Genomic DNA, 27678 nt, shown 5'->3' with positions numbered 1-27678 from the left:
ATGACTTTTCATGGATGTCAGCAGTAGCTTATCGAACCAAGTTGGAGGGAGGGTGATGAATGCTACGTGTCTCGTGTAGTAATTATGTTTGGTGGGACTACAGAATAGTTATTACTACAATTTTGGTACATAAAATGGCAGCTGTCACTTTCGTAACGAGTATTATCCCGTCACACACATCATTACTTTAAGATAGAGGCGAGGTTTCATTACGCATGAGTGATGTTAAAAATATCTTTAGCCCCAATAAAAGGTTATACGGACGGGGACCTGAGCCTTTTGCACCCAACCCGGCTAGCTCCCAAACTAAACCAACCTCTCTTTGGTTTTTTTTTTTCTCCCACACGATAAGGCGTTAACATGTTGGTCATTACTACAAAGGACACAAAGAGGCGGACTGCTACTCTGTCGGCTCAAACCTACAACCTCACCCTTAGGATTCAAACCGAGGGAAAGACCACTGAGCCAAATAAGCCTAAGGTCTCCCCTAAGTCCACAAGTAAGCCAAATTTATCAAAGAGAGAGAGAGAGAGAGAGAGAGAGAGAGAGATGAGGCAGGAGGTGAAGGAAGTTTTGCAGGAGAACAAAGTAGATCGTGAATCCGAGGTATTTGGTGAACTAGTTGAGGTTGTCTCGACTAAGTCCACAAGTTTGTCCCTCTTGACTTCAAAAGATCGTGATTTTCTGCTATCTCCAACTGGAACTCAGGTTCTCTCTCTCTCTCTCTCTCTCTCTCTCTCTCTCCCAAAAGAATCTCGTTTAAAACCTTTAACAAACAATCTCGATCACGGCATGTCCAATTTTTGTTGAAGTTTGATTATCTTTCCCTTCTTATTGCCAAGCTTACAGAGAAGTAATCTTGCGAATATCTTGAAGCACATGCACAGATCCCCATGGGATAACCTTGTTATAATCACTTAAGAGTGCGGGCTTAATCAAATCTTGTTATGTTGACAAAGTGAATATGATTTTTTCTTGCGGATCAAAAAAAGGAATATATATGATTTATTCTTTCTTTTATCGTCCTCTTCTTTTTGCATTTTATTCTCATTCTTCTAAGTTTCGTTGTTCCAACGTTATCCTTAACCACCGCGGCTTCAAAATTTCGGTCCAGCGATGACAAAATCTTGTAGAAAATTTTTGCAATTAAATATTTATTTTTACAATGGACTTTTTTTTCCTTTCCTTTTCTACAATTGATTTGTTTTTTGTGAAAAAGTATTATACTACTGTACTAAAAACTTTTGAAAATTAATGCCCATGCCCTTTATTTCCTTTTTCAAATCCAATCCAATGGACCACCGAAGTGGTAGCTCAGTTGGTGGGATCATCACCCTCTTAACGCAAGTGAGAGTTTGAGTCTCGGCGGGTGCTCGAACTTCGTTTGTGGACCAAAGGGAGGAATCTTTCACCAGTTGTATACTAGGTGGTGCCGTGGTGACGGTCCGTCCTCACGGACCATAGCCAATGGCGGGTTGAAAGACCTTATGATCGCGCCCAAAGGATTGTTACGCTGGTTGTTCCCTCTCACTATTTTTGATTATCAAAAAAAAATCCAATCCAATGGTAAGCAAATTCGTCCTTTTCATTTCACAATATTCTTCTCTTCTCATGATTCGTACGTACATGCTTCTTACGATAATAAATTAAAACAAGTCAATAATGGAACCAGATTAAAGCCCTCATGCCTCTTTAGCAACCAAATGGAATCTCACCAACATTTTGAATTGTGTAACGCGCAAGATCAGTCCTCTTTCGAACTCTTGAGAGGATTGGCCTAATGGTCTGGGCCGCATGAGATTTAAGGGTATGTTCTCATCTAAGGTTTCAATTCGATTCTTTTTGCCAGTAATTTTTAGAGTTATCTTATCTCACGCTTAAGTGTATGAAAAAGCATGTGAAAGAGACTATAAAAATTAATTCAAGGTGCATGCACGCAAGTTAACTCAAGATATCTTGCATTATTAAAAAAAAAACAGAGAAGTCATTTTCCCATTTGCTGTCACTCTGTCTTTGAGTTACACGTACGTTGTTGTGTTGTCAGATATTCAATTCTCCCAAGTTGACGTGGGGTTCAACTAATAATTATCCATCGAAGAACCAAAGTGACATGTGTCCATCACTTTAATTCCTATTCATTAATCCTTTGAACTCATCTTACTGCAAAAATGCAAAATTCACAGCTGTATGCATACATGTGATCTCATGTGGTAAAGTGCAGCTAGCATTGTTTTTCAAAAGGAAATAACAAATAAATTCTTGGGTCTGCTTTAGCTGGGCTGACTTCCATATCGAAAATTTAGGTATTGTGTGTGTTTAAAGGATTCATTATACATCTTCCTAATCAGCAATTGACTAGGTGAATTAGTATGTGAAATTACTCTCTTATCCTTTTTCAAAACAAATAAATTTTGCGATATATATTGCTCATCATAATAATTTTGACATGATTATTGGAGTGCTAGACTTAAGTAGAACCCACAAAAGACTCGAAAGAGGTAATTCGGTTCTCCATTAGCTGAACTAATCGGGTACCAGACTACTGAGATAGATATTAATTAATTATATATATATATATATGTATATATATATGTATAAAATAACGAATTCACAGATGGACTAGGGAGGGTTTGATCCTTTTTCAAACTTAGAGGGTGTTTTCATTAATGAATAAGTTTAGAGAAAGAAAATTGTAGCAATCACGTTGTTAAGTGTTTCTTTTAGTAAATATAAATTGTTTAGAAATGTTAAATTGTTTCGGTAGGAATATGTTGTAGATGAGTTTGTGAATAGAGTTACGTAGCAATTTTTTTTGTGGATTACTTTTCTTATTAGTATGAACAAGATGATAAAATACTGAAACTTGTTAATTAATGTGAACGAAATAAAAAAAAGGTCAAAGTTTTCAGTTTTTTTGCCGGTGGAAACCTGGCCTAAATAATGGGCAAGTGTCTCTTTCGTGTTTGTGTACGTGGCTTTAGGATCGGCTTCATCACATGAGTGTTGGGGGGACACTTCCTATTGTGGGCCTAGTTTCAATGACAATTCACAAGATTTTTTTCACATGTAATTAAAGCACAAAGATGTTTGGAAAATTTGGCCCCCTCCCGCTAAGGTTTTTATTTGTTAAGTATTTGTTTTCTACTTTTCAAGACATATCATTCTCTTATAATACATCAATTTTAATTCAAAAAATAAGTATTTAATTATTTGAATTAATGGAATGGAGCCTTTATAGCATGTATTGATGAACACGAACGATAATACTCAATAATAAATGGGTGGCTATAATGCCACGACACCTTTTATACTGCCACGACAGTTGGAATTAAATGCCAATTCTACCCTTGCAATTGATTGCTGGACTCCATTTTCTGCTTTTCAACTTAACCCAGTTTCATAGTCCATACCTTTGCAATCCCGTCTCCACCGTCTTCCAACCCTGCTGCCTAGTCCCTCCTCTGTGCTCCACGACATCTAGCTCTGTAATTTAACGCCTCTCTCTCTCTCTCTCCCCGGTATCGGGCTCCGGGGACAATCCGCTTCACCAGTCCACAACTTTCTCTTGCAACCACCACTCACCTCACCCGTATCCCATGAGCATTAAACACGGCAGGAATAAAATGGATGACATGTGTTGGTATAAAATGGTATGATTACCTTCAATCCCAACAGCCCAATTCCAAAAATAATAAAGGAAAAAGAAAAAGAAGCAGCCCGACAACCCCAATTGTAGTTTCAAGCAAAACCCCAAATGTCACCAAACCCTATTTTAACAGTGGCTTTAATTCGCCGTGGAATCAGCCAACGGTCTTCAATTTGGGGCGTCCCTGGACCACTTACGCTCCAAACTTGATTTCAGCTGCAGCACTGCCGGTTGTTTTCGCCAGCATCACCGCCAGGGAAATAAAAAACAGAGAGAAAAAGGCCAACGACTGTCCATTGCTACGCTAGAGAGGGTAAAGTTGTCGAGGCATAATAAAATTTGATCGTGGCATTATCATTACAGAAAGTCTACACACACATACACTTTGTGCACAGATTGTGCACAGATTTTATTGTGGGGCCCACCACGGGTCCCACACAAATTATCCGAGCCGTTCATTAAATGTAAAACACTTTTTCAAGGGACCCCATAAAAAATAAGCTCAATCCAATACCTATAAGTGCTCGATCCAACCACATAACTTTTCATTAACCGGAAATCTGAATGAAAAGTTAGATGGTTGGATGAAGCACCTATAGGTATTGGATTGAGCCTATTTTTTACGGGGACCTTTGAAAAACTGTTTTACATTTAATGAACGGCTCGGATGACTTGTGTGGGACCCGTGGTGGGCCCCACAAAAAAATCTGTGCACAATCTGTGCACAGACTGCTGTGTGTGTAGCAGCTCTCTTGTCATTAACCTAATAGATAACATCTACTTTTTGAGTACAAACTTATTCGAAAAGTTTGTTTACACAGACCTTTAAACACAATTTTTTGCACATATTTTTTTGTGGAGCCCATCTAGGATTTTATAAAGATGATCCAAACCACATATTTTTCTTAAAATGATATTTTAAGAGTCTGAAAAAAATTAGTTCAATCTAATAGCTGTAAGCGTTTATTTTGTTATTGTTTGGAACCCTTTTGTTCAAATTTCAAGCTACGACTTAAAATAGTTTTTCTTTTCATTTTGCCTTTAATTTCATTGCAGGTTAAAGTTGCGGACCTCGAAGGCAAAGTCATAGGTCTCTACTTCTCGGCCAACTGGTACCTGCCATGTCGAAACTTCAACGAAATTTTGATCAATGCCTATGACCGAATCAAAACCATTACTGGGTCCCAATTTGAGGTTGTTTTTGTTTCCTCCGATGAAGACTTAAACGCCTTCAACAACTACCACTCGTCGATGCCATGGCTAGCCATTCCATTTTCAGACTTGGAATCGAAGAAATCGTTGAACCGAAGGTTCGATGTTGAGGGAATCCCGTGCTTAATTATCCTGCAGCCAAACAAGACTAAAGATGGGGCCATATTCCATGATGGAGTGGATGTTATCTACCGGTATGGGGCGAGCGCATTTCCGTTTACTGAAGAGAGGTTGCAGGAATTGAAGAGGGAGGAAAAGGAGAGATATGAAAGCCAGACTTTGGTTAATTTACTGACTAACCGTGACAGGGACTTCCTCTTGGGGCATCCCACCCTTAAACAGGTCGGTCCTTTAGTAATCTTCTAAAGGCTAAAGCAACGTTTGATTTGAGGATAAAGGGAAGAATATAGGGTAGGTCTGGCCTATTGCACGCGTGGTGTACCCTCTCAATAAGACGTACATTGATCGCCTCTTCACGTCTTATTTATTAGTAATTTCTAAGCAAAATAGTTTCTCAAGTACTGTCTTTTTTTATTTTACTAGATAAACATACGGTCACATATTTAGTCGGACCTACTAGATAATTTTTCGAGAATAATTGTCGAGCTTGAACTGAAAAAGTGCACAAGTGAACAGCAAAATTTTTTTAAGGACACAAAATTTTCAAGGATAGCTAATCTTGAACGATTGCTGTGTAGTTTTTGAATAATTCACTTGTGCAGGTGCCTGTTAATTCGTTAACCGGGAAAACAGTCGGACTCTATTTCACAGCCCAATGGTGCCTTCCAGGAGTCAAATTCACTTTAAAGCTGATCTCCATCTACCACAAAATAAAGGAGTTATTGCTGGCTGAAAACAAAGATGACGACTTCAAAATAGTTCTCGTGTCGAGTGACCGTGACCAAACAGATTTCGACGCCCATTTCAACACCATGCCCTGGCTTGCATTGCCTTTCGATGACCCGATTGCAAAAACCCTCACCAAGTACTTCGATATCCAAGGAATACCGAGTTTGGTTATCCTTGACCCGGATGGCAAGACCGTTACCAAACAGGGTAGGAACCTGATAAACTTATACCAAGAAAATGCGTACCCTTTTACCGAGGCCAGAGTAGAGTTACTGGAGAAACTAATGGATGAAGAGGCTAAGAACCTCCCGCCGGTGGAGAGACATGCGGGCCACCGCCACGATGTCACGTTGGTGTCCGAAGGCAGCGGAGGCGGACCTTTTATATGTTGTGACTGCGACGAACAGGGTTCGGGCTGGGCTTATCAGTGTATCGAATGTGGGTACGAGGTCCACCCCAAGTGTGTGAGGGCTGTGGAAAATAGCCCGATCACCGATGCTTGATGGGCCTGCGACTGCTTGCTGTATACTACTAGTTCGCTAATTGTACCCGGTGATGTATTTGGAATAGTTAACTTGTTTCTATGAAATATGTAAATTAGAACTATTGCAGGAAAGGCTTTGCTATCCCACGGATCCACACATTTCTTCATCACTTTGTAAGAGAATGGAAGGAGGAGGAATGACTAAAGCTGGATTTGTCCTTGTTGAATACTGGCTAATTCTATGCTTATTCATATAGGCCAAATGTATGATATGGAAGTGTCAGAGAGTGGAAAGAGATTGTCATGCCTCTATCCCAATATCATGTACCAGAGTTGAACATTTTTTTTTGAATTAAAAAAATGTCCAAATCAGTTTACGCGCATCTCAATTAATCTGTATTGGGTTTTCTAAAGATATGCTCCAACAAAGGAAAAACTCCTCAAAAGCAAAACTCCTGAACCCAGAGTTCACTCTCTGCAATTCCTGAAGCAAAACAAAAAGGGGCAGCTCTAATTTTAAATATAACTGGGTAATGGGACTGAATTGAAGAAAGACTGGGAGCATTGATAATATGCACCAATCATTCAGAGATAGCTTCGTGTTTGTTTTCTATCTCATCTTCTCACTTGCTAAAATTGACAAAATTGGCCAAGAAATAGCAGGAGACAGAGAAAAAGCCAACGGTTGTATTTGTTTACCTTGTGTAGATCTTACAAAATGGCTAGTGGCCGGGGCTGGCACAGCAAGATTGTTTGGATCTCCAAACCCGGGGTAGGTGCATACGGTTCGAATTGGTGCGATTATATAGAAACTCAATAATCGGATCAATCAAGTGATTTGTTTACCTTGTGTAGATCTTCCAAAATGGCTAGTGGCCGGGGCTGGCACAGCAAGATTGTTTGGGTCTCCAAACCCGGGATAGGTGCATATGGTTCGAATTGGTGCGTTTATATAGGAACTCAATAATCGGATCAATCGAGTGATTTCAAGAAATTGAAAATTGAAATCCTACAATTATACAATTATACACGTAAGACATGACTAGGACCAAATTGCAAGACCAACCTAATTAATTCTTGTTCGATTCCCGGTTCTTGTTCGTTCCCAATTCTACTTTCTAAAATATTCAACGACAAGTTATCTTAGCATATTTCGAGTTTTGTTGTCATTTGAGATAGTGTTTATGCGCGTACTTTCTATTAGTGTTTTATTTTTGAATTTTTTCCCTTTTTGTAAATATAACATGTTTTCATGTGTTCTTTTTTATATCTCATCAAGGCATGCATTTTCTTTGAATTTTATCAGGTTTTATGTGTTTGATTTTGTGCATGTAGAAATTAGGGATGGATAAATTATTTGTTCTTTATCGGCTTATTCAAGTTGTATTAGATGCACACGGTAAATTGTAATCTTATTCATCAATGAAGTTCTTACTCTTCATAAAAAAAAATTAACCAAGTCAATGAATATGCTTGGTCTATTAATTTTTTCATAATTGGAATTGTTTGGCAGGAGTTTGAGATGTTAGATGTTATTTGTGTGTGCCCATTGTGCGAGCTGCCTGTAGGTTATAAATAAGAGTATTGTTGGACTTTGTTTATACTCCTATTTCAGGATGAGATGAGAACTTAATTATACAAATCAAGTAGGACGAATAAGTATTTACTACAAGGGTTTAGGACTAATATCCAGTCCCTGTTTGGAACTAAAAATGAGAGAAAAGAAAGGAAAATAATAAAAAAAATTCTTAGGGGTTGTTTGGTTTCCTATTTAAGGAAAAAGAAAAGAAAATAATAGGAAGGAAAATAAAGTTCTGAAGAGGAATATGGCCGAGAAAAATGGGAGAGAAAACCCCCCACACAGTTATAAGAAAAAGACAATTACTAAAACTTTTTCTTTTCTTTCCATTTTCCTGTTGAAGCCAAGGAGAAATCAATTTTTCTCGCAATTTCTTTTCATTTTCTTTCTTTCACCAAAGAAGAAAAAGAATTCATTTTTTCGCATTTTTTTTATTTTCTTTCCTTTCTCTATAACGGAGCCTCAAGTTCCCTTTAGAAATCATCGAACAAATGTGAGGGAGAGATTTTTCAGTGTCGAGCAGGTATATGCGTGGTATTCGCTCGGCGCATCTGAAACGCCCGATACATTTTTAGACGGCTCGGATTGAAACCCTCTCTCATCTCATCCCAATACTTTCTCTCTTCTTTTTCTCTTTTTAAATTTGAGCCGTTTAAATATGGAATGGATAGCTCGGATGCCCGGGCAAGCATCATGTGTTACTCGCTCGGCACTGAAATTTTTTTTCCATTGCTAGGGACCTAGGGTTCTATAATTGTATTCCTTATCCCACGGAGAGAGACAGAGACAGGGACAGAAACAGAGGGAGATAGGATGATGGAACAGCAGATAGGGGAAGGGGAGAAACTATCACCATCACCATCACCATCGAGGAAAAGAGCAAAGACGGAAGAAGTATCGAAACAAGCAGTCCCCGCGGCTGCAGAAGCAAAATCCGTCTACTTGTTCACTTGTCACTTGTACGGCCCTAATGCTCATGTTCTGTACGTTGTCGATACTCCTCCTCTTCCTGATCCCTCCACCTTCCTAGCGGATGATTCCCAGATGGAAATTACCCGGCCAGAACCTGTAGAACGACCACTAGATCCCCTTGTCGAATTCCCTCGCGCAGAATACCCTATGGAGATGTGTGCCGTTGAGTTTGATTCCAAGCTATACATTCTCGGGGGAGAATTTGATCCTCCAGATTTGGGAGGACCGCCTCAGTTTCACGAAGACGACTTCTGCCCATTCCCCAGAGATGTCCACATATTCGATCCCACTTATTCCTCCTTGAAGGTAGGTCCTAAAATGAACACCGGAAAGTTCAAACCTTCGGCATTTGTGGTTGATTCTATGATTTATGTGGTCTCCGGCTGCTTAGCTGGATCATACGAGGATTCGCTGTTCCGGTTTGAGGTTTTGAAACCTGACGACGATGGTACTGGTGGAACATGGACTCGATTGGAGGATCCTCCCTTCAAACGCACCGTGTTTACGGGCCACGTTGTTATCAACAGACAGGTCTTTTTCTCCACTCTCAATGACGAGTTCTTGTGTTTTGATCTCGACTCCTCTAAATGGTGGCGCAAAATCTGGGGAGAAGGTCATTCCCCTTGCTGGACCAAATTACTGTCAGAAGAAGAAGATCCCTTCTGGTATAGATCCTGGGAAGGTAGTATTCGTCCTCCTTTCCAACGCTGTCCCAAGCTTACGGAGGATGGCACCTTGTACTCATGTTATCAGGACTTTAGTGTCGCCTCATTTGGTCAGCTTGTTGCTAATAATGATAACAGCTGGAGAAGGAGGAGCCAAGAAGAAGAACGAGAAGAGAAAATGTTCGACATAAAGAACTTCTTGTCGCCTGGTGTGATTCAGATCCACCGCGAATTAGTGTATGCCACGGTTTCCCTCTCGCACTTGGGGGAGAGACTCTTTTGTCACGTGTTGTTTGGTAACCCTATGAAGACCACCACTCCTCGGAATCCATACGACCAAGATCCTACAAGATGTTATGCTAATATCACAATGTTTGAGGCCTCGAAAGACACCTGCTACTCTCAGGACAAGGGTTGTACTTTTTTTAGTGGTAAACTTCTGCAATCAGCTCTTTTCGTCATTACTACTGAGGGCCACACCTTTCTATCTGATGCTTTCACTCTCCCTTCGTGAGTCTCTCTTCTATTCCTCATTGTTTACATGCTTTCTTTTGTTCTCATCTTTATTTTTATGTTTACTTCTGTTTTGGTGAATGTTTCTATGCCTAAACTCAATTTGGCTACAAGAGATGCAAGCTGTCCATTGCATTTTTAGAAGTATATATAGTGAGAATTATATCAGACTTGGTATAAGGCCGAATAAGAATATACAAAAGAATACGTGTTACGCCAAAGTAACCTTACCCTCCTAGATCTCTAACTATACAAAATGGACAAAAAAAAATGGGTCTCCAATCCTTCCACAGATTACTCAATGCCTCAAAAAGATGTTGTATTGTGCTCCGACCAAACGAGCCACATTAAGCAGGTTGTTGGTAGGTGCCAACAGCCGGGCGTTTCTCTGATTTTGAACAAGGTCTACTCATGTTAAAATGAGGCCAGACCAAAAGGCATAGGAGGACATGGATAATATAGCCCAACTTCCTTGGCTCAATCTCTCCTGCTAGTCTCTTTCATTTTGCGATCATGGTAAACTTTTTGTTTTTAATCTTCCCTTGTCTGCCCGTCTACCTTTGGTAAGCCTTTTTTTCAATTGTACCTTCGAGTGACTTGACTTGATAGCATCTAGAACTCTAGCCATCTGAAAACATTTAACTTGCTGAAGACCTCTTTTCCACTCGTATCTTCTTTTAGCATCTCCAACTCACTAGATCTTAGTTATGACCTCTTTTCCACCCTCAAACATGTTTATCAAGTGGCCACAAAATCTTGAAAACCTTAGGCCTGGAACTACAATCGAAGTGGTGTCCTCCCCTTTCAATGCATCCACTATCAAGCGAAACAGATGCATGATCCGAAGTTTACGCAGGATTGAAGGCTGAGACACTACAACAAATATAGCTTTTAATAGCATAATTTCATAGCGTTTTTAAAAAAATGCTATAATAGGGATGCAACAATAGTGGTCCTTGCTTTGAAAGAGACGGGAAGAAGCGGAGGATAAAATTATAGCGTTTCATTAAATCTGCCACAGCGTTCCACCCAAAATCCAAGCGTCAAATCTCTTTGCCCCAGAATCGCTGGGCGCGCTTCTAAGATCTCAATCGCACTCCTTATATTTCAATCGATTCCACTGGTTCCCCACTCTTCTCTTTAATGGATTCATCTCCAGTTGAGCTAGGGTTTCTATTGCAAGTTCTTCTTCCACCCAAAGGTTTGTTCTTCTATCTTTTCCAAAATCTGTACATACGCACTCCCTTCATCCAGTTTATTCAACTCCCTCTTTCCTGCTCAGAGAAGAATCAAAAGCTATTTTGTGATTTGCTGCACCAGTTGAAGCGAAGAATCATTCTCTGGGGAAGCCCTCACCAGGTTTTATTTTTTTCCCGTAATTCTTTCCCAAAGACAAAACTAGGGTTTTCATTTCATCCATTATGTTGTGAAAGGTAATAACGGTTAGGGATTTGTACATATTATACGCTTAAAGGGTTTGAATTAACTGTAATTGGGGTTTTTTGTTCTCATTCGTATATGATTATTGGGATTTATGTTTTGCCCAGAAAACATGAGAATACTAATTTGGGGTTTCCGATTTTTTCCTTCCAAAGGTGGTGGTCTGATTTTCATTAGTTGAGATCTGATTAGGCTTACTTTTGTAGCAAAAGAGCAGCAAACCTTTGATATCCTGCCACCATTGTTGAACCAGAGCACTTTATACTATCATCAAAATCAGTAGAGATTGTTTTTGCTCACAGTTTGTATCTTTAATAAGATCTAATGAATCCTTTACTAGAGACCCACCAATCAATAATTGCGTAAATAGAAGAAAATGGCTGTCTTTTAGTGGATATAGTCCTGTGTTCTTCCTAAATGTGACATACCTTTGTGCTCTTAATTTTAGTTGTATACTCCAAAAATGATCGAAGCTTAGTGGGTCAATCAATTAAATGGATTTTGTTATTGTAGAGAACTTTTTTTCCCCACCTTGCTGAATAACATTGTGACCTCTCCACCATCATGTAAGTTGCCTTTGGTGATGGACTGTGATGTTCCCTTCCTCTTTCCCACCTATGCAAGTCTAGAACAGATCAATTTGGGATATTGGGTTGTAGTGGACATGTGTTGAGAAACGAGCACTTTGAATTTAGTTGTAGGGAGGTTAGTAGCATTATTTAAGATTACATTTGTGAAATAATTTAGCGGTGCAAATTGTCATTATGCAAACTTCAGATATTAGCCTATACTAGTTTGGGGTTTGGTTCAGCATCTCCATATGAAGAAAAAGTAGGGCTAACGTGTCCTACCTACTAGGTCTCTCATACTATTACTCTTTATAGGTAGGAGCCTTGTACAGAATTGCATCTTTATTCTGACATTCATTACTGTAGATTTGCATTCTTTATGCGAAGTTTTTTGTTGGCCCGGTCTAACGTTCTTCATGAAAGACCTGAAAATAGTTACAATTGCAAATGTAGTGTCAAGAACGAGGTTCATTGGAGTTTTGTGTTTGCATGGTTATGTTGAAAAATTAGATTTATGCAACTTTGTGGGTGATTGAGGTGTATAGGAAGGATAGACTTCGGTTTTTTTTTTTTTTGTTTATGTCAAGGTTGGATACTCTGACTTCGATAGACTAAGTCAAATTTGTTCAACTCATATTTGTTGTTGTGGTGTGCTGATACTGCAATCCCGAACTATGAATTACATGTAGGAAGTGAATTTGCTATTGAGCGCTGGAAAATAGTATTTTTGTTAAGATAAAGAGCTGGAATATGATATTTGTTGCTTAATATACCATAGTTGCTGAACTGAAATGAGCTGACTGCTAAAATTGTAAAGAGAGCTAGAACTATAGACTTAAGTCTCGGAGTTTGACGTTAAATGCTGAAAATGGGTTAGTTTGCTTGATATTGAGATGAACTGCTGAAATGCAATGTTTTAGAGTATTCAATGTTAGTTGCTGGCTACATATTTGTTGAATAATACCATTATCTTAACCACTGTGGTCCATGTTGTCACTAACCAACAAAAACACCCCAAAAGGAAGATGAAATCCCAAAGCCTAACAGTGCAATTGTTTTTTTTTCACTATATACTGTTTTGTTTTCATTGTTGAGATTAGTTTTCTTTGTGGGGCAGTTGGCCTCACCTCTCATCAAGTCAGTCTCTCTTGGTCGATATTAGGGACCAAGAAGATTTTTTATGTCTCCCACTAAAATTATTCTCAGTCGTTTGCTGTGCAAACAGTTCTCTTTCCCCTCTTATGGAGCAGAGGTAGCAAAAACAACCGCTGAGTTGTGTCAGCCAAAGCCGAAAGAGTTCGAGATAGCAATGTTCAATAAGTAGAAACTAGATTAGTTTAAATCCATGTATCTGCCCACAATGGTCCCTCTGGTTGGGGCAACTCACGAATAGTCACACCTCAACCAAGAGTTGTATCCACTTCTTTCGCTGGTAGTATCCACTTCAACACTAGATTCATCAGCGAAATTGGAGATCTTTATAAACAAAATAGGAAGTAAAATTATCTTCTGCTGCAATTCTGGGATTTCCAGCAATAAGCGGCTTGCTCTGAAGCATGGATGCCGATACAAGACAGAAATACGATAGGATACAGATATTGCTATGCAAGAAAATTTTGTCTTTTGCATGTAATGAATGATATTGCTGTGCCCACTAAATTAGTGTTCACTTTGCATTTTAGTTTGAATGGAGAACAATTGAACCACTTCATATCAGGAAGAGAGCATGTTGAACCACGTCAAGAAAGGAGAGACGAGTAGTTCGGAAAATCATTAGAAGATGTAGAAACTCCATTATATTAAGGTTGCCTAAACTACACAAAGTTATCAGCGGTTGTAACTTTGTGTAAGCTTAAACATATGTATTGCTACATTTGTTCCCTGCAAATAACTTGGCTGCTTACTTTTGTTCGTACACACGTCGCTCAAAAGATTGCAAGGCCATGGCTCCTTTTATTTATTTGTGTTTTATGCAGACTACTTAGGCTAATGTTTTGTTTGTTTGTTTTTAATTTTTTGAACACTTTAGGTTCACAATCAGGCAACAATGAAGAAACACCAGCTACACCCTTTGTTTGTCCCTTGGTAAACAATTATATATTTTAGCATTTGCTATAGATGGATAATTTAATATTCTTGCATCTGAGTGAATCTTGCTTTTAGGTTTCTAATTGCCGAAATAGAAACTACTTGGTGAATTCTCTACACAATGAGAAATTACTGAAATAATGAGGAGGTATATTCTCTGAAGTTGTTACTGAAATAATGAGGTATATTCTCTGAAGTTGTCGGCTACACCCTAATGTTCCTTTTCCTGTTTTCTTCTCTATTTTCACCTCTTTTTTGTTGCTTTCAATCTCTCTTCAAGTGGACTATATGATAACTGTGATTATACTTTATCACGTTCTCTGTTAAATCATATTTTCCTTTTTGTAATAGGAACCTGATTTGGGCTTTTAGCTAGATCTACATAGGAACCATGCCAAGAATTCTTAATTTGCTAATCAACTGGATTGGGGAGAAAGTAGGAAGAGCAAGCTTGTACAAAGTTGCAACTCCTCACTGTTTGACAATCATAGTCTAACAATGCCAAGTTTGTGTAATTGGTAGGAAGAGCAAGTTTCTTAATTCGCTAACAACCTCAATCCCTCCCCTGTCTCGCTCTTTGTACATATGCTTAGATTTGTATAATTGGTGTGTGTAACCAAGTCTTAGTACTGTTCTTGATTTCTGCACTCACTTTGATGTCTTTTTGCGTATATAGATGTATAACCAAGTTCCTTCCCTCTTCCCCCCTATCCAAGTCTTGTACTGATCAATTTGGGACATTGGATCATAGAGCATGTGTTGAGAAACAGACACTTAGAATCTAGTTCTAGGGAGATTCATTAACACTCATAAAGGTTTATAATTACGTACACAATTGAAAAAATCCACTAGGCTTTGGGACACAAATAAGACTTAGGAGGGACACTTGTTATTCTATATTTTGTCCTATTTAAAGATATTTCAGTTACTTTTTCGCTGCTGCAATAACACCAAAAGAAATTGGTGCGAAAACTATACTAGCCATCAATCATGCGTGAGCCAATTTTCTTAGCTCACACAGCCTTAGTTGTTGCTGAAGTGTGCTGAAATTGTAAAAAGACACGGGGATAATAAGAAGAAAAACTCTTTCTCCCATAGCGTTCAACCAAATTTTGGGCGCCAGTCTCTTTTACCTTTCTTTCCCTTGTTCTTTCAGTGTCTTTCTCTACCATTTATTTTGCTGGTTCTTGCTAGTTTATTAAACACTACAACAAAATGAACAAATTATACTTTTGATAGCTTTGAGTTATGAGTGGTTTAGTGGAGATTCCTATGAATGCTCTACTATTATTATACCTAGCTATTATCCCTTTTCTTTGTTTTGTCATAAGTTCATCCACTTTCCATTTTTCTGCTAAACCTTAATTGATAAGAAAATTCATTGATAAATTGGTAGTCCAAATGCAACTTAGAGGGTACTGGTGTAATGTGGATACATTGATGATAGTGAATGACTATATCCCAATAGGTTAATGTGAACTACTCTCGCCCACTGTGTGTATGTCGACACTCGCACAAAACTCTAATCCATTTGGTTAATGGGGATGATTAGTGATGCCGGTGTCATTTATCTTTTGCAAGAGCATTATGCTCATTGTCTGCCACCATTGATCAATAATGTATGTGTTTGAATAGCTAAGTGGCTCGGCTGGTAGTTAAATGCGTGTGGTTGAAGTTCTAGCTTTTTACATAGTTTTCTCACATGAATAGTTATGTTCCACAATCACGCATGGATTGGTATATGTCGTTCGCCATGGTATGGCTGCTTTTGAGATTGTTCTTGGTTCTTGCTGACAATTATCCATCATATTCTTCTTTTTCTAACTGCAAACATTATGTTGCTTTAAAGTTGTTTTTCTCGTTAATAATTTTTACTATATCTATTGGATTATTTTGAATAGTTCTATATTTACAGGTTATGTGTTCGCCATTGGGAGCAAAAGGGTATAAACTTGGCAAAAAAGTAAGCTTCAAATAAAGAACATCTCCGTGGGCGAAGAATTGGGGTACTTGAATGAGATGGCTGCCTAGTTTAGGATTACATTTTCTGGAAAGAGAAATTACATTAGTGTTTTTTTATGAGTGTAATTAGTCTGACTCTTAAATGTAGTTTGTGCTGAAAAATTATTCTTCAAGCTATTGTAATGAATCTTCGGTTGAATTATTTATCTTACATTGAAATTGTATCGTGTTTAGATGTACTTTGGTGTTGAATGGAATGCAGATTTTCTGTATGGAAATGCTAGTATATTGGCATTTGTAGTATTTAAAAAAAACAAAGAAGAAGCTAAAATTAGCTAAGATAACATTCAGAAAATGCTATTGTTTACATTTTAATAGCATTCATTGCACGCTGTAAAAAGAAATAAGATAATAGGCAAAAAACGCTATCAAAGGTACAAAATACAACAACGGGCAATGGACGCTATAGAAAGTTTTTTAACAGCGGGCTGAACGCTATAGAAAGTTTTTAACAGCAGGCAATGAACGCTATAGAAAGTTAAGACTTTTAATTGCATGGGCTAATAAAGCGTTCTCCGGAACGCTATCTATTACCTACTATAGCGTTTTTTGCATGCTATTAAAAGCGTGTTTTGTTGCAGTGAGAAACACTTGTGGAGCCTCCCTTCGAGTTACTTGGAAGTTGAAGCCAAACAATCTCGGGTAAATTTCACTAACCTCCCCTGAGGTTTTTGAAATGACACTACCCTCCTATGAAAGCTCGAACGAACGCATCTTTGGTACACTGAAACAAGCTTGAAATTGAGGAAAGTGAAAACATTGGACTCTTCTGGTAGCTTTTCCACAACCCTACCATCATAATCACCATCATACCTGACACGTTGCAATTAGTGGGGTTGGCACAACAAGATTGTTTGGGTCTCCAAATCGAGGTAGGTGCATACGGTTCGAATCAATGCGATGATATTGGAACTCAATAATCGGATCAATCGAGTGATTTTAAGAAATTGAAAATTGAAATCCTACAATTATACACGTAAGACATGACCAGGACCAAATTGCAAGACCAACCTAATTCTTGTTTGATTCCCGGTTCTTGTTCGTTCCCAATTCTACTTTCTAAAATATTCAACGACAAGTTATCTTAGCATATTTCGAGTTTTGTTGTCATTTGAGATAGTGTTTATGTGCGTACTTGCTATTATTGTTTTATTTTTGAATTTTTTCCCTTTTTGTAAATATAACATGTTTTCATGTGTTCTTTTTTATATCTCATCAAGGCACACATTTTCTTTGTTGTGTATTAATTTTCATTTTGGCATTTGTGTTTTTGATGGGGGAAGAATTCCCAACAAATTTGAATTTTATCAGGTTTTATGTGTTTGATTTTGTGCATGCAGAAATTAGGGATGGATAAATTATTTGTTCTTTATTGGCTTATTCAAGTTGTATTAGATGCACACAGTAAATTATAATCTTATTCATCAATGAAGTTCTTACTCTTCCTAAAAAAAAATTAACCAAGTCAATGAATATGCTTGGTCTATTAATTTTTTCATAGTTAGAATTGTTGGGCAGGAGTTTGAGATATTACACGTTATTTGTGTGTGCCGATTGTACAAGCTGCTGGTAGGTTATAAATAAGAGTATTGTTGGACTTTGTTTATACTCCTATTTAAGGATGAGACGAGAACTTAATTATACAAATCAAGTAGGACGAATAAGTATTTACTACTAGGGTTTAGGACTAATATCCAGTCTCTGTTTGGAACTGAAAATGAGAGAAAAGAAAGTAAAATAAAAAATAAAAAATTTTCCTTAGGGGTTGTTTGGTTTCCTATTTAAGGAAAAAGAAAAGAAAATAATAGGAAGGAAAAGAAAGTTCTGGAGAGTAAAATGGCCGAGAAAAATGGGAAAGAAACCCCCCCCCCCCCCCACCCCCCCCCCACACACACACACACACACACACACACAGAGTTATAAAAAAAGACAATTACTATAAAACTTTTTCTTTTCTTTCCATTTTTCTCTTGAAACCAAGGGGAAATCAATTTTTCTCACAGTTTCTTTTTATTTTCTTTCTTCCACCCAACAAGAAAAAAGAATCCACTTTTTTCACATTTTTTTATTTCCTTTCCTTTCTCTAAAAGTTCCAAACAGAGCCTCAAGTTCCCTTCAGAAATCCATCGAATAAATTCACGAGGGAGAGATTTTTCACTGCCGACCGGTATATCTTATGTGTCACCTATTCGGCGCATCTGAACCGTCTGATACACTTTTGAATGGTTCGAATTAAAATTGTCTCTCTCCTCTTACCTCAACACATTCTCTCTTTTTTGCTCTCTCCAAATTTGAGCCATTCAAATACAGAACAGAATGGAAGGCTCGGATGCACGAGCGGACCTAGGGTTCTATAATTGTATTCCTTCATCCCGCGGAGAGAGACAGAGACAGAGACAGGATGATGGAACAGCAGAAAGGGGAAGGGGAGAAACTATCACCATCACCATCACCATCACCATCGAGGAAAAGAGCAAAGACGGAAGAAGAATCGAAACAAGCAGTCACGGCGACTGCAGAAGCAAAATCCGTCTACTTGTTCGCTTGTCACTTGTATGGCCCTAATGCTCATGTTCTGTACGTTGTCGATACTCCTCCTCTTCCTGATCCCTCCACCTTCCTAGCGGATGATTCCCAGATGGAAATTACCCCGCCAGAACCTGTAGAACGACCACTAGATCCCCTTGTCGAATTCCCTCGCGCAGAATACCCTATGGAGATGTGTGCCGTTGAGTTTGATTCCAAGCTATACATTCTCGGGGGAGAATTTGATCCTCCGGATTTGGGAGGACCGCCTCAGTTTCACGACGACGACTTCTGCCCATTCCCCAGAGATGTCCACATATTCGATCCCACTTGTTCCTCCTTGAAGGTAGGTCCTAAAATGAACTCCGGAAAGTTCAAACCTTCGGCATTTGTGGTTGATTCTATGATTTTATGTGGTCTCCGGCTGCTTAGCTAGACCAGACGATGATTCGCTAGTCCGGTTTGAGGTTTTGAAACCTGACGACGATGGTACTGGTGGAACATGGACTCGATTGGAGGATCCTCCCTTCAAACGCACATTGTTTACGGGCCACGTTGTTGTCAACAGACAGGTCTTTTTCTACACTCTCAATGGGGAGTTCTTTTGTTTTGATCTCGACTCCTCTAAATGGTGGCGCAAAACCTGGGGAGAAGATGGCTCCCCTTGCTGGAGCAAATTACTGTCAGAAGAAGAAGATCCCTTCTGCGATGGATCCTGGGAAGGTAGTATTCGTTCTCCTTTCCAAGGCTGTCCCAAGCTTACGGAGGACGGCACCTTGTACTCATGTTATCAGGACTTTAGTGTCGCCTCATTTGGTCAACTTGTTGCTAATAATGATAACAGCTGGAGAAGGAGGAGCCAAGAAGAAGAACGAGAAGAGAAAATGTTCGACATAAAGAACTTCTTGTCGCCTGGTGTGATTCAGATCCACCGCAAATTAGTGCATGCCACGGTTTCCCTCGCGCACATGGGGGAGAGATTCTTTTGTCACGTGTTGTTTGGTAACCCTCTGAAGACCACCACTCCTCAGAATTGGTACGCCCAAGATCCTACAAGATGTTATGCTAACATCACAATGTTTGAGGCCTTGGAAGACACCTACTACTCTGAGGACAAGGGTTGTACTTTTTTCAGGGGTAAACTTCTGCAATCAGCTCTTTTCGTCATTACCACCGAGGGTTGCACCTTTCTATCTGGTGCCTTTACCCTCCCTTGGTGAGTCTCTCTTCTATTCGTCATTGTTTACATGCTTTCTTTTGTTCTTGTCTTTATTTTTATGTTTACTTCTGTTTTGGTGAATGTTTCTATGCCTAAACTCAATTTAGCTGCAAGAGATGCAAGCAGTGCATTGCATTTTAGAAGTATATATAGTGAGAATTATATCAGACTCTGTGTGAGGCCAAATAAGAATATACAAAAGAAGACGTGTTACGCCAAAGTTACCTTACCCTCTTAGATCTCTAACTATACAAAATGGACAAAAAAATGGGTCTCCAATCCTTCCACAGATTACTCAATGCCTCGAAAAGATGTTGTATTGTGCTCCGACCAAACGAGCCACATTAAGCAGGTTGTTGGTAGGTGCCAACAGCCGGGCGTTTCTCTGATTTTGAACAAGGTCTACTCATGTCAAAACGAGGCCAGGACCAAAAGGCATAGGATGACATGGATAAGATAGCCCAACTTCCTTGGCTCAACCTCTCCAGCTAGTCTCTGCCGGTCTACCTTTGGTAGCCTCTTTTTTCATTGTACCTTCGAGCGACTTGACTTGATAAACTCTAGCCATCTGAAAACATTTAGCTTGCTGAAGACCTCTTTTCCACTCGTGTCTTCTTTTAGCATCTCCAACTCACTAGCTCTTAGTTATGGCCTCTCTTCCACCCTCAAACATGTTTATCAAGTGGCCACAAAATCTTGAAAACCTTAGGCCTGGAGCCACAATCGAAGTGGTGTCCTCTACTTGAAATGCATCCACTATCAAGCGAAAAAGATGCATGATCCGAAGTTTACGCAGGATTGAAGGCTTAGAAACACTTGTGGAGCCACCCTTCGAGTTACTTGGAAGTTGAAACCAAACAATCTAGGGTTAATTTCACTGAACTCCCCTGAGGTTTCTGATGAATATAGAAACCTCAGGTTTTTGAAATGACACTACCCTCCTATGAAAGCTTGAACGAACACATCTTCGGTACACTGAAACAAGCATGAAATTGAGAAAAGTGAAAACATTGGACTCTTCAGCTAGCTTTTCCACAACCCTACCACGGTAATCACCATTATACCCTACACATTGCAATTAGTGGCGATTCTGGAAAGTTATGATAATGGGGTCAAATTTCAAGCTACTACTTGAATAGTTTCTCTTCTTCCTTTTCATAACTGGTTAAATGCCGACCTCGAAGGCAAAGTCATAGGCCTTTTCTTCTCGGCCAACTGGTATCTACCCTGTTGAAACTTTAACAAAATTCTGGTCAATGCTTATGGCCGAATCAAAACAACTGGATCCCAATTTGAAGTTGTTTTTGTTTCCTCCGATGAAGACTTAAACGCCTTCAACAACTACCACTCATTGATGCCATGGCTAGCCATTCCATTTTCAGACTTGGAATCGAAGAAATCGTTGAACCGAAGGTTCGATGTTGATGGAATTCCGTGTTTAGTTATTTTGCAGTCAAACATGGCTAAAGACGGGGCTGTGTTCCATGATGGAGTGGATGTTGTCTACCAGTATGGGGTGAGTGCATTTCCGTATACTGAAGAGAGGTTGCAGGAATTGAAGAGGGAGGAAAAGGGGAGATATGAAAGCCAGACTTTGGTTAATTTGCTGACTAACCATGATAGGGACTTCCTCTTGGGGCATCCCACACCTAAACAGGTCAGTCTTTAGTATCTTCGAAAGGCTAAAGCTTTGTTTGGAACCTGCGGAAAAGAAGAGAAAGGAAGGAAAAATTAAAAAAAAAATCTCTCCCCTTGTTTGGTTTGGAGAGAAAGAGGAGAGAAAATAGAAAATTTTATAATTGTGTACAGTACATTTTCCCTCCCATTTCCCTCTCATTTTTCTTCCATTTTCCTTTCCCTTTCCCTTTCCCTTCCTTTCTCCCACTTTCCTTAACGTCTAATTTTGAGGATAAAGGGAAGAATATAGGATAGGTCCGGCCTATTGCACACATGGTATGCCCTCTCAATAAGACGTACATCGCCACTTCACATCTTATTATTAATTTCTAAGCAAAATAGTTTCTCGAGTGTCTTTTTTTACTAGATAAACATACGGTCACATAGTCAGTCGGACCTACTAGATAACTTTTTGAGAATAGTTGTTGAGAATCTCGAGATTGAACTGAAAAAGTGCACAAGTGAACAACAAAAAAATTTCAAGGACACAATTTTCAAGGATAGCTAATCTTGATTGATTGCTGTGTAGTTTTTGAATAATTCACGTGTATGGATGTGTGGCTCCACAGCCAATGGTGCCTTCCAGGAGTTAATTCGTTAACCGGGAAAACAGTTGGACTCTATTTCACAGCCCAATAGTGCCTTCCAGCAGTCAAATTCACTCTAAAACTTATCTCCATCTACCACGAAATAAAGGAGATATTGCTGGCTGAAAATAAAGACGACGACTTCGAAATAGTACTAGTGTCGAGTGACCGCGACCAAACAGAGTTCGACTCCCATTTCAACACCATGCCCTGGCTTGCCTTGCCTTTCGGAGACCCGATTGCAAAAACCCTCACCAAATACTTAGATATCCAAGGAATGTCATGCCACGTCAGCACCGGGGACCCACCTTTTACCTTTTAAACCCCCCCCAAAAAAAAATAAAAAATTGGGGGTGGGACCAAAATCCCCCAAATTCAAAATGGTTGTCCTTCACGTTCGAGTTCGAAGGGAGGGGGAGAGAGAGAGAGGAGGAGGAGGAGGAGGACAGACCCATTACAACAGCTGACCACCGCCGCCACCACCGACCCCCATCACCACCTCCAACGACTGCCACTACAGTTGGGCTCTCTCTCGCACGGTTAGAACCTTCAATGCAGACACACGACCTAGGTCTCTCTCTCTGATTAGCCCTACTAATCTTCTCTATTTTCTGTTTCTTCCGTAGATTTCTTTGATTATAATGCAAATCAGTTTTCCCTAATTTTTCCTAAAAAAATCCCTTAATTTCCAAACTAGGATTGCTTAAAATTAGGGCTTTTGAAAACCTAGACATGGATGAAGATATTGTTGTATCCTACTTGATTGGCATTGTTGTATTCTACTTGCTTTCGTAAAATTAGAGCTTTTGGGAACCTAGAACTGTTCCAGAGCTATGTTTTTGTGTTTTCATAAAGATCAGTGTGCTCTAACTAGTTACAGAGCTAGTGACTAACAACTGTGTTGTCAAGGTATGGTTATATTTTCCCGAATAACAATTAGGCTACTCATGTTACTTAAGCAACCATATATATTCCTGCATGGAAAGTGAGGATAGCTAATGACATCAATTTCAAAGCTTGCATTGCATGTCCTTCACTGCCAGAATATTGTAAGATGGAGACTGGTGGTACAAATTTTCACAATATCATTTTTTTTTTTTTGAACATGTCACAACATTAGGTGGAACATTAAAAAGTGGTTTTGTCCCATTATGTACCCATTCCTTTTTTCTTACCCGTTAAAGTGAATCTATGGGAATCTGAAAGACCATGAGCCATCATGTTCCCTTTTTTTCTGATCTTCTGAGCCATCATGTTCTCTGTTTTGATTATAAAGCTGAATGTTCCTGTTTGAATAATAATTTCGAAAGCAATCTCATTTATGTTCTGTTCATTTTCCTTTGTGAAATTCCAAGCATTTTTAGCGGTGATCGAGTTATTTGGCTTCGAGACAGATCTGAGGTATCACACCCAAGGACAGGCATTCTGCCTTTCTGTGTTTGATCATTGGGCTATAGTACCTTGCGACCCTCTAGCCAAGAGTATTGTCTTTAGACCACTTGAGCTTGCACCCATTCAACACCTAGCTCGTGCGTTTATGAGAGTGCTGAGTTGTTTGCATTTCATAGTACACCTAGCTCGTGAGTTTATGAGTGCTGAGTTGTTTGCATTCAATATTTGGCAGCGAATGAGCGAAGATGTAAGCATCAAACAAGTTTTTTGATGAAGCCATGGTTGTGGAACTAGCTCAGCAGGCAATTGATCTTCATCAACAAATGTGGAACTAATTTAGAAGTTTTTTTTTTTCCACATGTAGAGAGATGAATTTTGTAACTTGTACTCGGTTGAATTTTCTTCTACTGGTTTGTACAAATTCAATTTCTGGTGTTCTTCAATAAAGTTGTGTTCTTCAATCAAGTGGGGTCTTCAGTTTTTGGTGTTCTTCAAAAAATTCAGTTTTTGGTGTTCTTCAGTAAAGTGGTCATGTTGCCTTTCTCAAGCAACTTTCAGTAAAGTGGTCATGTTGCCTTTCTCAAGCAACTTTCAGAAAAGATGGTGTGGTGTCCCTGGTCTTTTGAGAGTCAATGACACAAATTTGGACATGGCATAATCAACTAAGAATCTGCCCAATTGTGGAACCATTCTAATTTGCAAGTTCATGACAAATCATTGTACAGGACGAAACATATTGTCAATGCCACTCAAGTTGGAAGCTTTCATTCAAACCTTTAACACAGACAAATGTTATAACATGATAAAGACACGATACAAATACTCAAAAAGGGGATGCCTCGGGGGTAGTTTTTCTGTTCATCACTCAATTTTACATGCCAATACCAATTACAAAGTCTTGCCAAAAAAAACGAGTTTGAGATCCCATTGAGCACTAGCTAGCAAATGGACACAACACAACACAGATACGACACGATACAAATACTAAAACATCCACAATCAAGTGAACTGAACTACTCTTTAGCATTATCCGGTGCATTCAGTATTTCGGTAAAACTTGGTGTTGGTCCTCCCTAACATTGTCCTCGAGTCTCCAAAAAACTTGATTGCCCTCTTCCCCAAACTTGACTACTTGTAATATTTGATTGCCTTCTCCAATTATGACTATTGAATAAGGTTGACATGTTGGTTTGTGAAATTGAAAACGCATACATAAATTTTTTATTTTATTTTTTATTGGCAACGCATATATAAATTGGTTGAAGCCTATTGAATAAGTGTAGGCATTAAACGATACAAATACATTCCTAGAAAGAAAATTTAACCCTAAACAACAAACTAGATTCCATAAAATACTCTTCCAAAAAAACATAAAACCAATTCCCCAACTAAATATTGCTGATAAAGTTAGGGTCACCAAGAAGTTGACAAGCTGTCCATGAAGAACACAAACTTCAGCTCAAACATAGAACACAGAGAGAGAGAGAGAGAGAGAGAGAGAGAGAGAGAGCTTGGTCGAAGTTCGTCGTCCTCTCTTTGCATGGTTTTGAATCTTGTCGGTGCGGTACAGGGGACTCTCGTCGTCCCCGTTTCTTTTTCCTTTTTAGCTTGGTTAAAAGGTGGGTCACCCGGTGCTGATATGCCATGCCATATCAGCATGTTGTAAACATGTTGTAACACAAATTTCATCGTAGCATTATTGTAAACTTATACCAAGAAAATGCGTACCCTTTTGCCGAGGCCAGAGTAGAGTTACTGGAGAAGCTAGCGGATGAAGAGGCTAAGAACCTCCCGCCAGTGGAGAGACACGCAGGTCACCGCCACGATCTCGCGTTGGTGTTGGAAGAGGCGGACCTTTTATATGTTGTGACTGCGACGAGCAAGGTTTGGGGTGGGCTTACCACTGTATCGAATGCGGGTACGAGGTCCACCCCAAATGTGTGAGGGCTGTGGAAAGTGGCCCGATCGCTGATGCTTGATGGGCCTCCGACTGCTTGCTATATAGTACTAGTTTGCTTAATTGTACCCGGTGATGTATTTAGAATAGTTATTATGTTTTTTGTGAAATATGTGAAGCATGTTTCCGAAGGAAGAACGAGAAAATGTTCCATTTTGGATCTTCCTCTTGTAATTTCGTTAATTAACAACAATTATCATAAGTTACTTAAAAACAATTAATGATTCCCTTAAGTATTGGAGATGAGATTTTGCCACATCTCAAGTTGAATTTAGCAAAATCAATTAACCGTTTAACCCCAAGGGATTGGCTCGGTAGTCAAGACGTCAAACTTTGGAGTTTGCTCTCTCTCAAATTAATTAGTAGTTGAATTAAGTATTTTTTGTTTTCTCTAATTTGGTTGGTTCTATGAATACAGGTTTGAGTTTAGAAGGCAAAAAGCGTGTTTTTTAAGATCTGAAACTTGCCCAAGAAGAGTTTGTGCAAGCCAGCATCTACATCGACAAGGGAAGAAAAATTTTGCTTCAAAAAATCCTTGACTACTTTGCTCAAGGATATGTCTCTGGATGTGCCTCGGTTGTTAAAAGTGGTTAATGACTGTCTATCTGAAGTTCAACAGATGGCTATCATAAAATGCATCAAGGGTAGAGTTGACAAGTATATTCCCTGGTTACCATAGAGGTCAACTTTTAGGTACTTGATTCTAGGGGTACGTGAAAGATAAAACCGACGGACCAAAAAGACCAACCGATCGGTTTGGTTTTTGGTCGGAATAAGAGTGGGTTTGGTTGGGTTCGGTTCAGGCCGAACCGAACCAATCAATTTTCAGTTCAGTCTCGGTTTCATTTCAATCTTAACGCCAAACTGAAAAATCTGAAAAAATCGACTGGACCGAACCACCCCGAACCGATATCAGTCCATTTTTTGTTTTCGTTGGGGTCGGTTCCTGGCTACATTACCCTGAACCGATCGATTCAGTCCCAAACACTCCAAAAACCAACCCATTTTCACCCCTACTTGATTCATAGAGGATTGTTTGAAGAAAAAATACATCAAGTTGGATCAGTTCAGTTTCTTTGCAATGCATAATTGGAGTTTTTGCAAATCATAAACATGTGAAATAGTAATTATATGTTGTTTAGAGGTCGAATTTAGTTTTGTTCATCTCTCCTAAACGAGGTTGAACGTAACCCTCCTTCTTATTGAATGAAATTATGTGGATCTCATCACGAAGTAATGTCGTGCTTATCACCGAGAACACCCAATGCACATTTGATGCACACACTTTTTCTCTTCTCCACTGAAAGCGCGCGCACACTGTGCACCCACGGTTTTTTTTTTCTATTTAGGAGACAAAACCCTCATTAGGTTCCAGAGAAGCTAAAACACCCACAAAATCATGTGTCGTAAGGATATGTAGAATTTTCTATCCAATAAGCTAGCCGACAAAAATAATCTTTTGAGCCAAACACTATTAGACCTATTTTCATGGGCAAAAAACCCAACAATTAGCTTGATTGATTAGTGTCAACGTTTTCTCGCTTAAAGATTGATGCTTGAATTTGATTCTTCCATTGGCCAAATGAACTTTCTCATCCTCAATTCCCTTCCTACCCATTTTTCACTGAAATGTGTAACATCCCACGGTCGCATCTATAGTGTCATTGAGGAACATTTTGGACATTTCAAAATTATACTAGTATTTCATAAGAATAAGAGTGGAATCAACTAGTTCGGAAAATAACCGATCAGAAGAAAAAAAAACTAGTTCTAAAAAGTCCGATTAAATAAAAATAAAGAACTACTCCATTTAATTGCGTGGTACAAGCACCACTTTCATATTGCCAATGCCATAGTTCCCTTCCTCCAATACTAGTATGTTTGGAACTTAGGGCATGTTTGATAAGTGTGTAAGGCTCTTGGGATGGGATTACTAATCATGTAGAGTCATTAATACTTTGGTTGGTTGCACAAAGGTGGGGAAGATTAGTAATCACAAGGGATTAGCAATCCCACACTTACCTGGGATTCACAATATCATGTTGGACTAGCTATTAGTAATCCTATCCCATGGTTTCTAATGCCAAATTACCTTATTGCGCATGCTCTTTTTTATAACTGGATGTCTAGAGTCACCGCACGCCTATTGGGCCCATTCCGGGCTCCGCAAAAATACAGAAAAATATTCATAAATTTCAAAACAATATTTTTTATAGGGCCCTGTAAAAAATCATCTCCAATGAATATTGGTAAGTATGTTTCCTGCATTCGCAGACGTGCG

General features: G+C 39.1%; 3 protein-coding genes and 1 pseudogene across 7 annotated transcripts; all 4 read left to right on the top strand.

Moving 5' to 3' along the window:
* Window positions 1–220: 220 nt before the first annotated feature.
* On the top strand, window positions 221–6418 carry LOC131329498 (probable nucleoredoxin 2). Of its 2 annotated transcripts, none has more exons than XM_058362641.1 (3): window positions 221–708; window positions 4703–5200; window positions 5581–6418. In XM_058362641.1, the coding sequence occupies exons 1-3, from the start codon at window positions 361–363 to the stop codon at window positions 6208–6210; spliced, it is 1476 nt and encodes a 491-aa protein (XP_058218624.1). In that variant the 5' UTR covers window positions 221–360; the 3' UTR covers window positions 6211–6418. The 2 variants fall into 2 exon arrangements, with proteins under 2 accessions (XP_058218624.1, XP_058218623.1); XM_058362640.1 differs by having other exon boundaries at window positions 518–708; window positions 4700–5200.
* Window positions 6419–10799: 4381 nt separating this feature from the next.
* On the top strand, window positions 10800–16206 carry LOC131330261 (uncharacterized). 3 transcript variants are annotated; one of them, XR_009201031.1, is made up of 5 exons: window positions 10800–11279; window positions 13612–13733; window positions 13959–14014; window positions 14093–14199; window positions 15933–16206. XR_009201031.1 is itself a non-coding variant. In XM_058363789.1 (3 exons), the coding sequence occupies exons 1-3, from the start codon at window positions 11064–11066 to the stop codon at window positions 14124–14126; spliced, it is 306 nt and encodes a 101-aa protein (XP_058219772.1). In that variant the 5' UTR covers window positions 10800–11063; the 3' UTR covers window positions 14127–14213. The 3 variants fall into 3 exon arrangements, 1 of the variants encoding a protein (XP_058219772.1); XR_009201032.1 differs by lacking the exon at window positions 15933–16206 and adding an exon at window positions 14369–15079; XM_058363789.1 differs by lacking the exons at window positions 13612–13733; window positions 15933–16206 and having other exon boundaries at window positions 14093–14213.
* Window positions 16207–18384: 2178 nt separating this feature from the next.
* Window positions 18385–25451, top strand: LOC131328860 (uncharacterized). 2 transcript variants are annotated; one of them, XM_058361818.1, is made up of 2 exons: window positions 18385–19728; window positions 25218–25451. In XM_058361818.1, the coding sequence occupies exon 1, from the start codon at window positions 18441–18443 to the stop codon at window positions 18999–19001; it is 561 nt and encodes a 186-aa protein (XP_058217801.1). In that variant the 5' UTR covers window positions 18385–18440; the 3' UTR covers window positions 19002–19728; window positions 25218–25451. The 2 variants fall into 2 exon arrangements, with proteins under 2 accessions (XP_058217801.1, XP_058217802.1); XM_058361819.1 differs by lacking the exon at window positions 25218–25451 and having other exon boundaries at window positions 18385–19601; window positions 19701–19898.
* On the top strand, window positions 19052–22370 carry LOC131330334 (probable nucleoredoxin 2; annotated as a pseudogene).
* Window positions 25452–27678: the final 2227 nt, after the last annotated feature.

The sequence above is a fragment of the Rhododendron vialii genome, chromosome 6a (genome assembly GCF_030253575.1).
Source record: "Rhododendron vialii isolate Sample 1 chromosome 6a, ASM3025357v1".
Classification (NCBI taxonomy): domain Eukaryota; kingdom Viridiplantae; phylum Streptophyta; class Magnoliopsida; order Ericales; family Ericaceae; genus Rhododendron; species Rhododendron vialii.
The sequence above is the reverse complement of the archived record's forward strand: the minus strand, read 5'-3'. Positions and strand labels throughout refer to the sequence as shown.

Coding starts and splice junctions, on each gene's coding strand:
- LOC131329498 (XM_058362641.1), top strand. CDS start 361: ATGTTGGTCATTACTACAAAGGACACAAAGAGGCGGACTGCTACTCTG. Junction 709..4,702: donor TATCTCCAACTGGAACTCAG/GTTCTCTCTCTC, acceptor ATTTCATTGCAG/GTTAAAGTTGCGGACCTCGA. Junction 5,201..5,580: donor GGCATCCCACCCTTAAACAG/GTCGGTCCTTTA, acceptor TCACTTGTGCAG/GTGCCTGTTAATTCGTTAAC.
- LOC131330261 (XM_058363789.1), top strand. CDS start 11,064: ATGGATTCATCTCCAGTTGAGCTAGGGTTTCTATTGCAAGTTCTTCTT. Junction 11,280..13,958: donor TCTGGGGAAGCCCTCACCAG/GTTTTATTTTTT, acceptor TGAACACTTTAG/GTTCACAATCAGGCAACAAT. Junction 14,015..14,092: donor CACCCTTTGTTTGTCCCTTG/GTAAACAATTAT, acceptor TCTTGCTTTTAG/GTTTCTAATTGCCGAAATAG.
- LOC131328860 (XM_058361818.1), top strand. CDS start 18,441: ATGATGGAACAGCAGAAAGGGGAAGGGGAGAAACTATCACCATCACCA.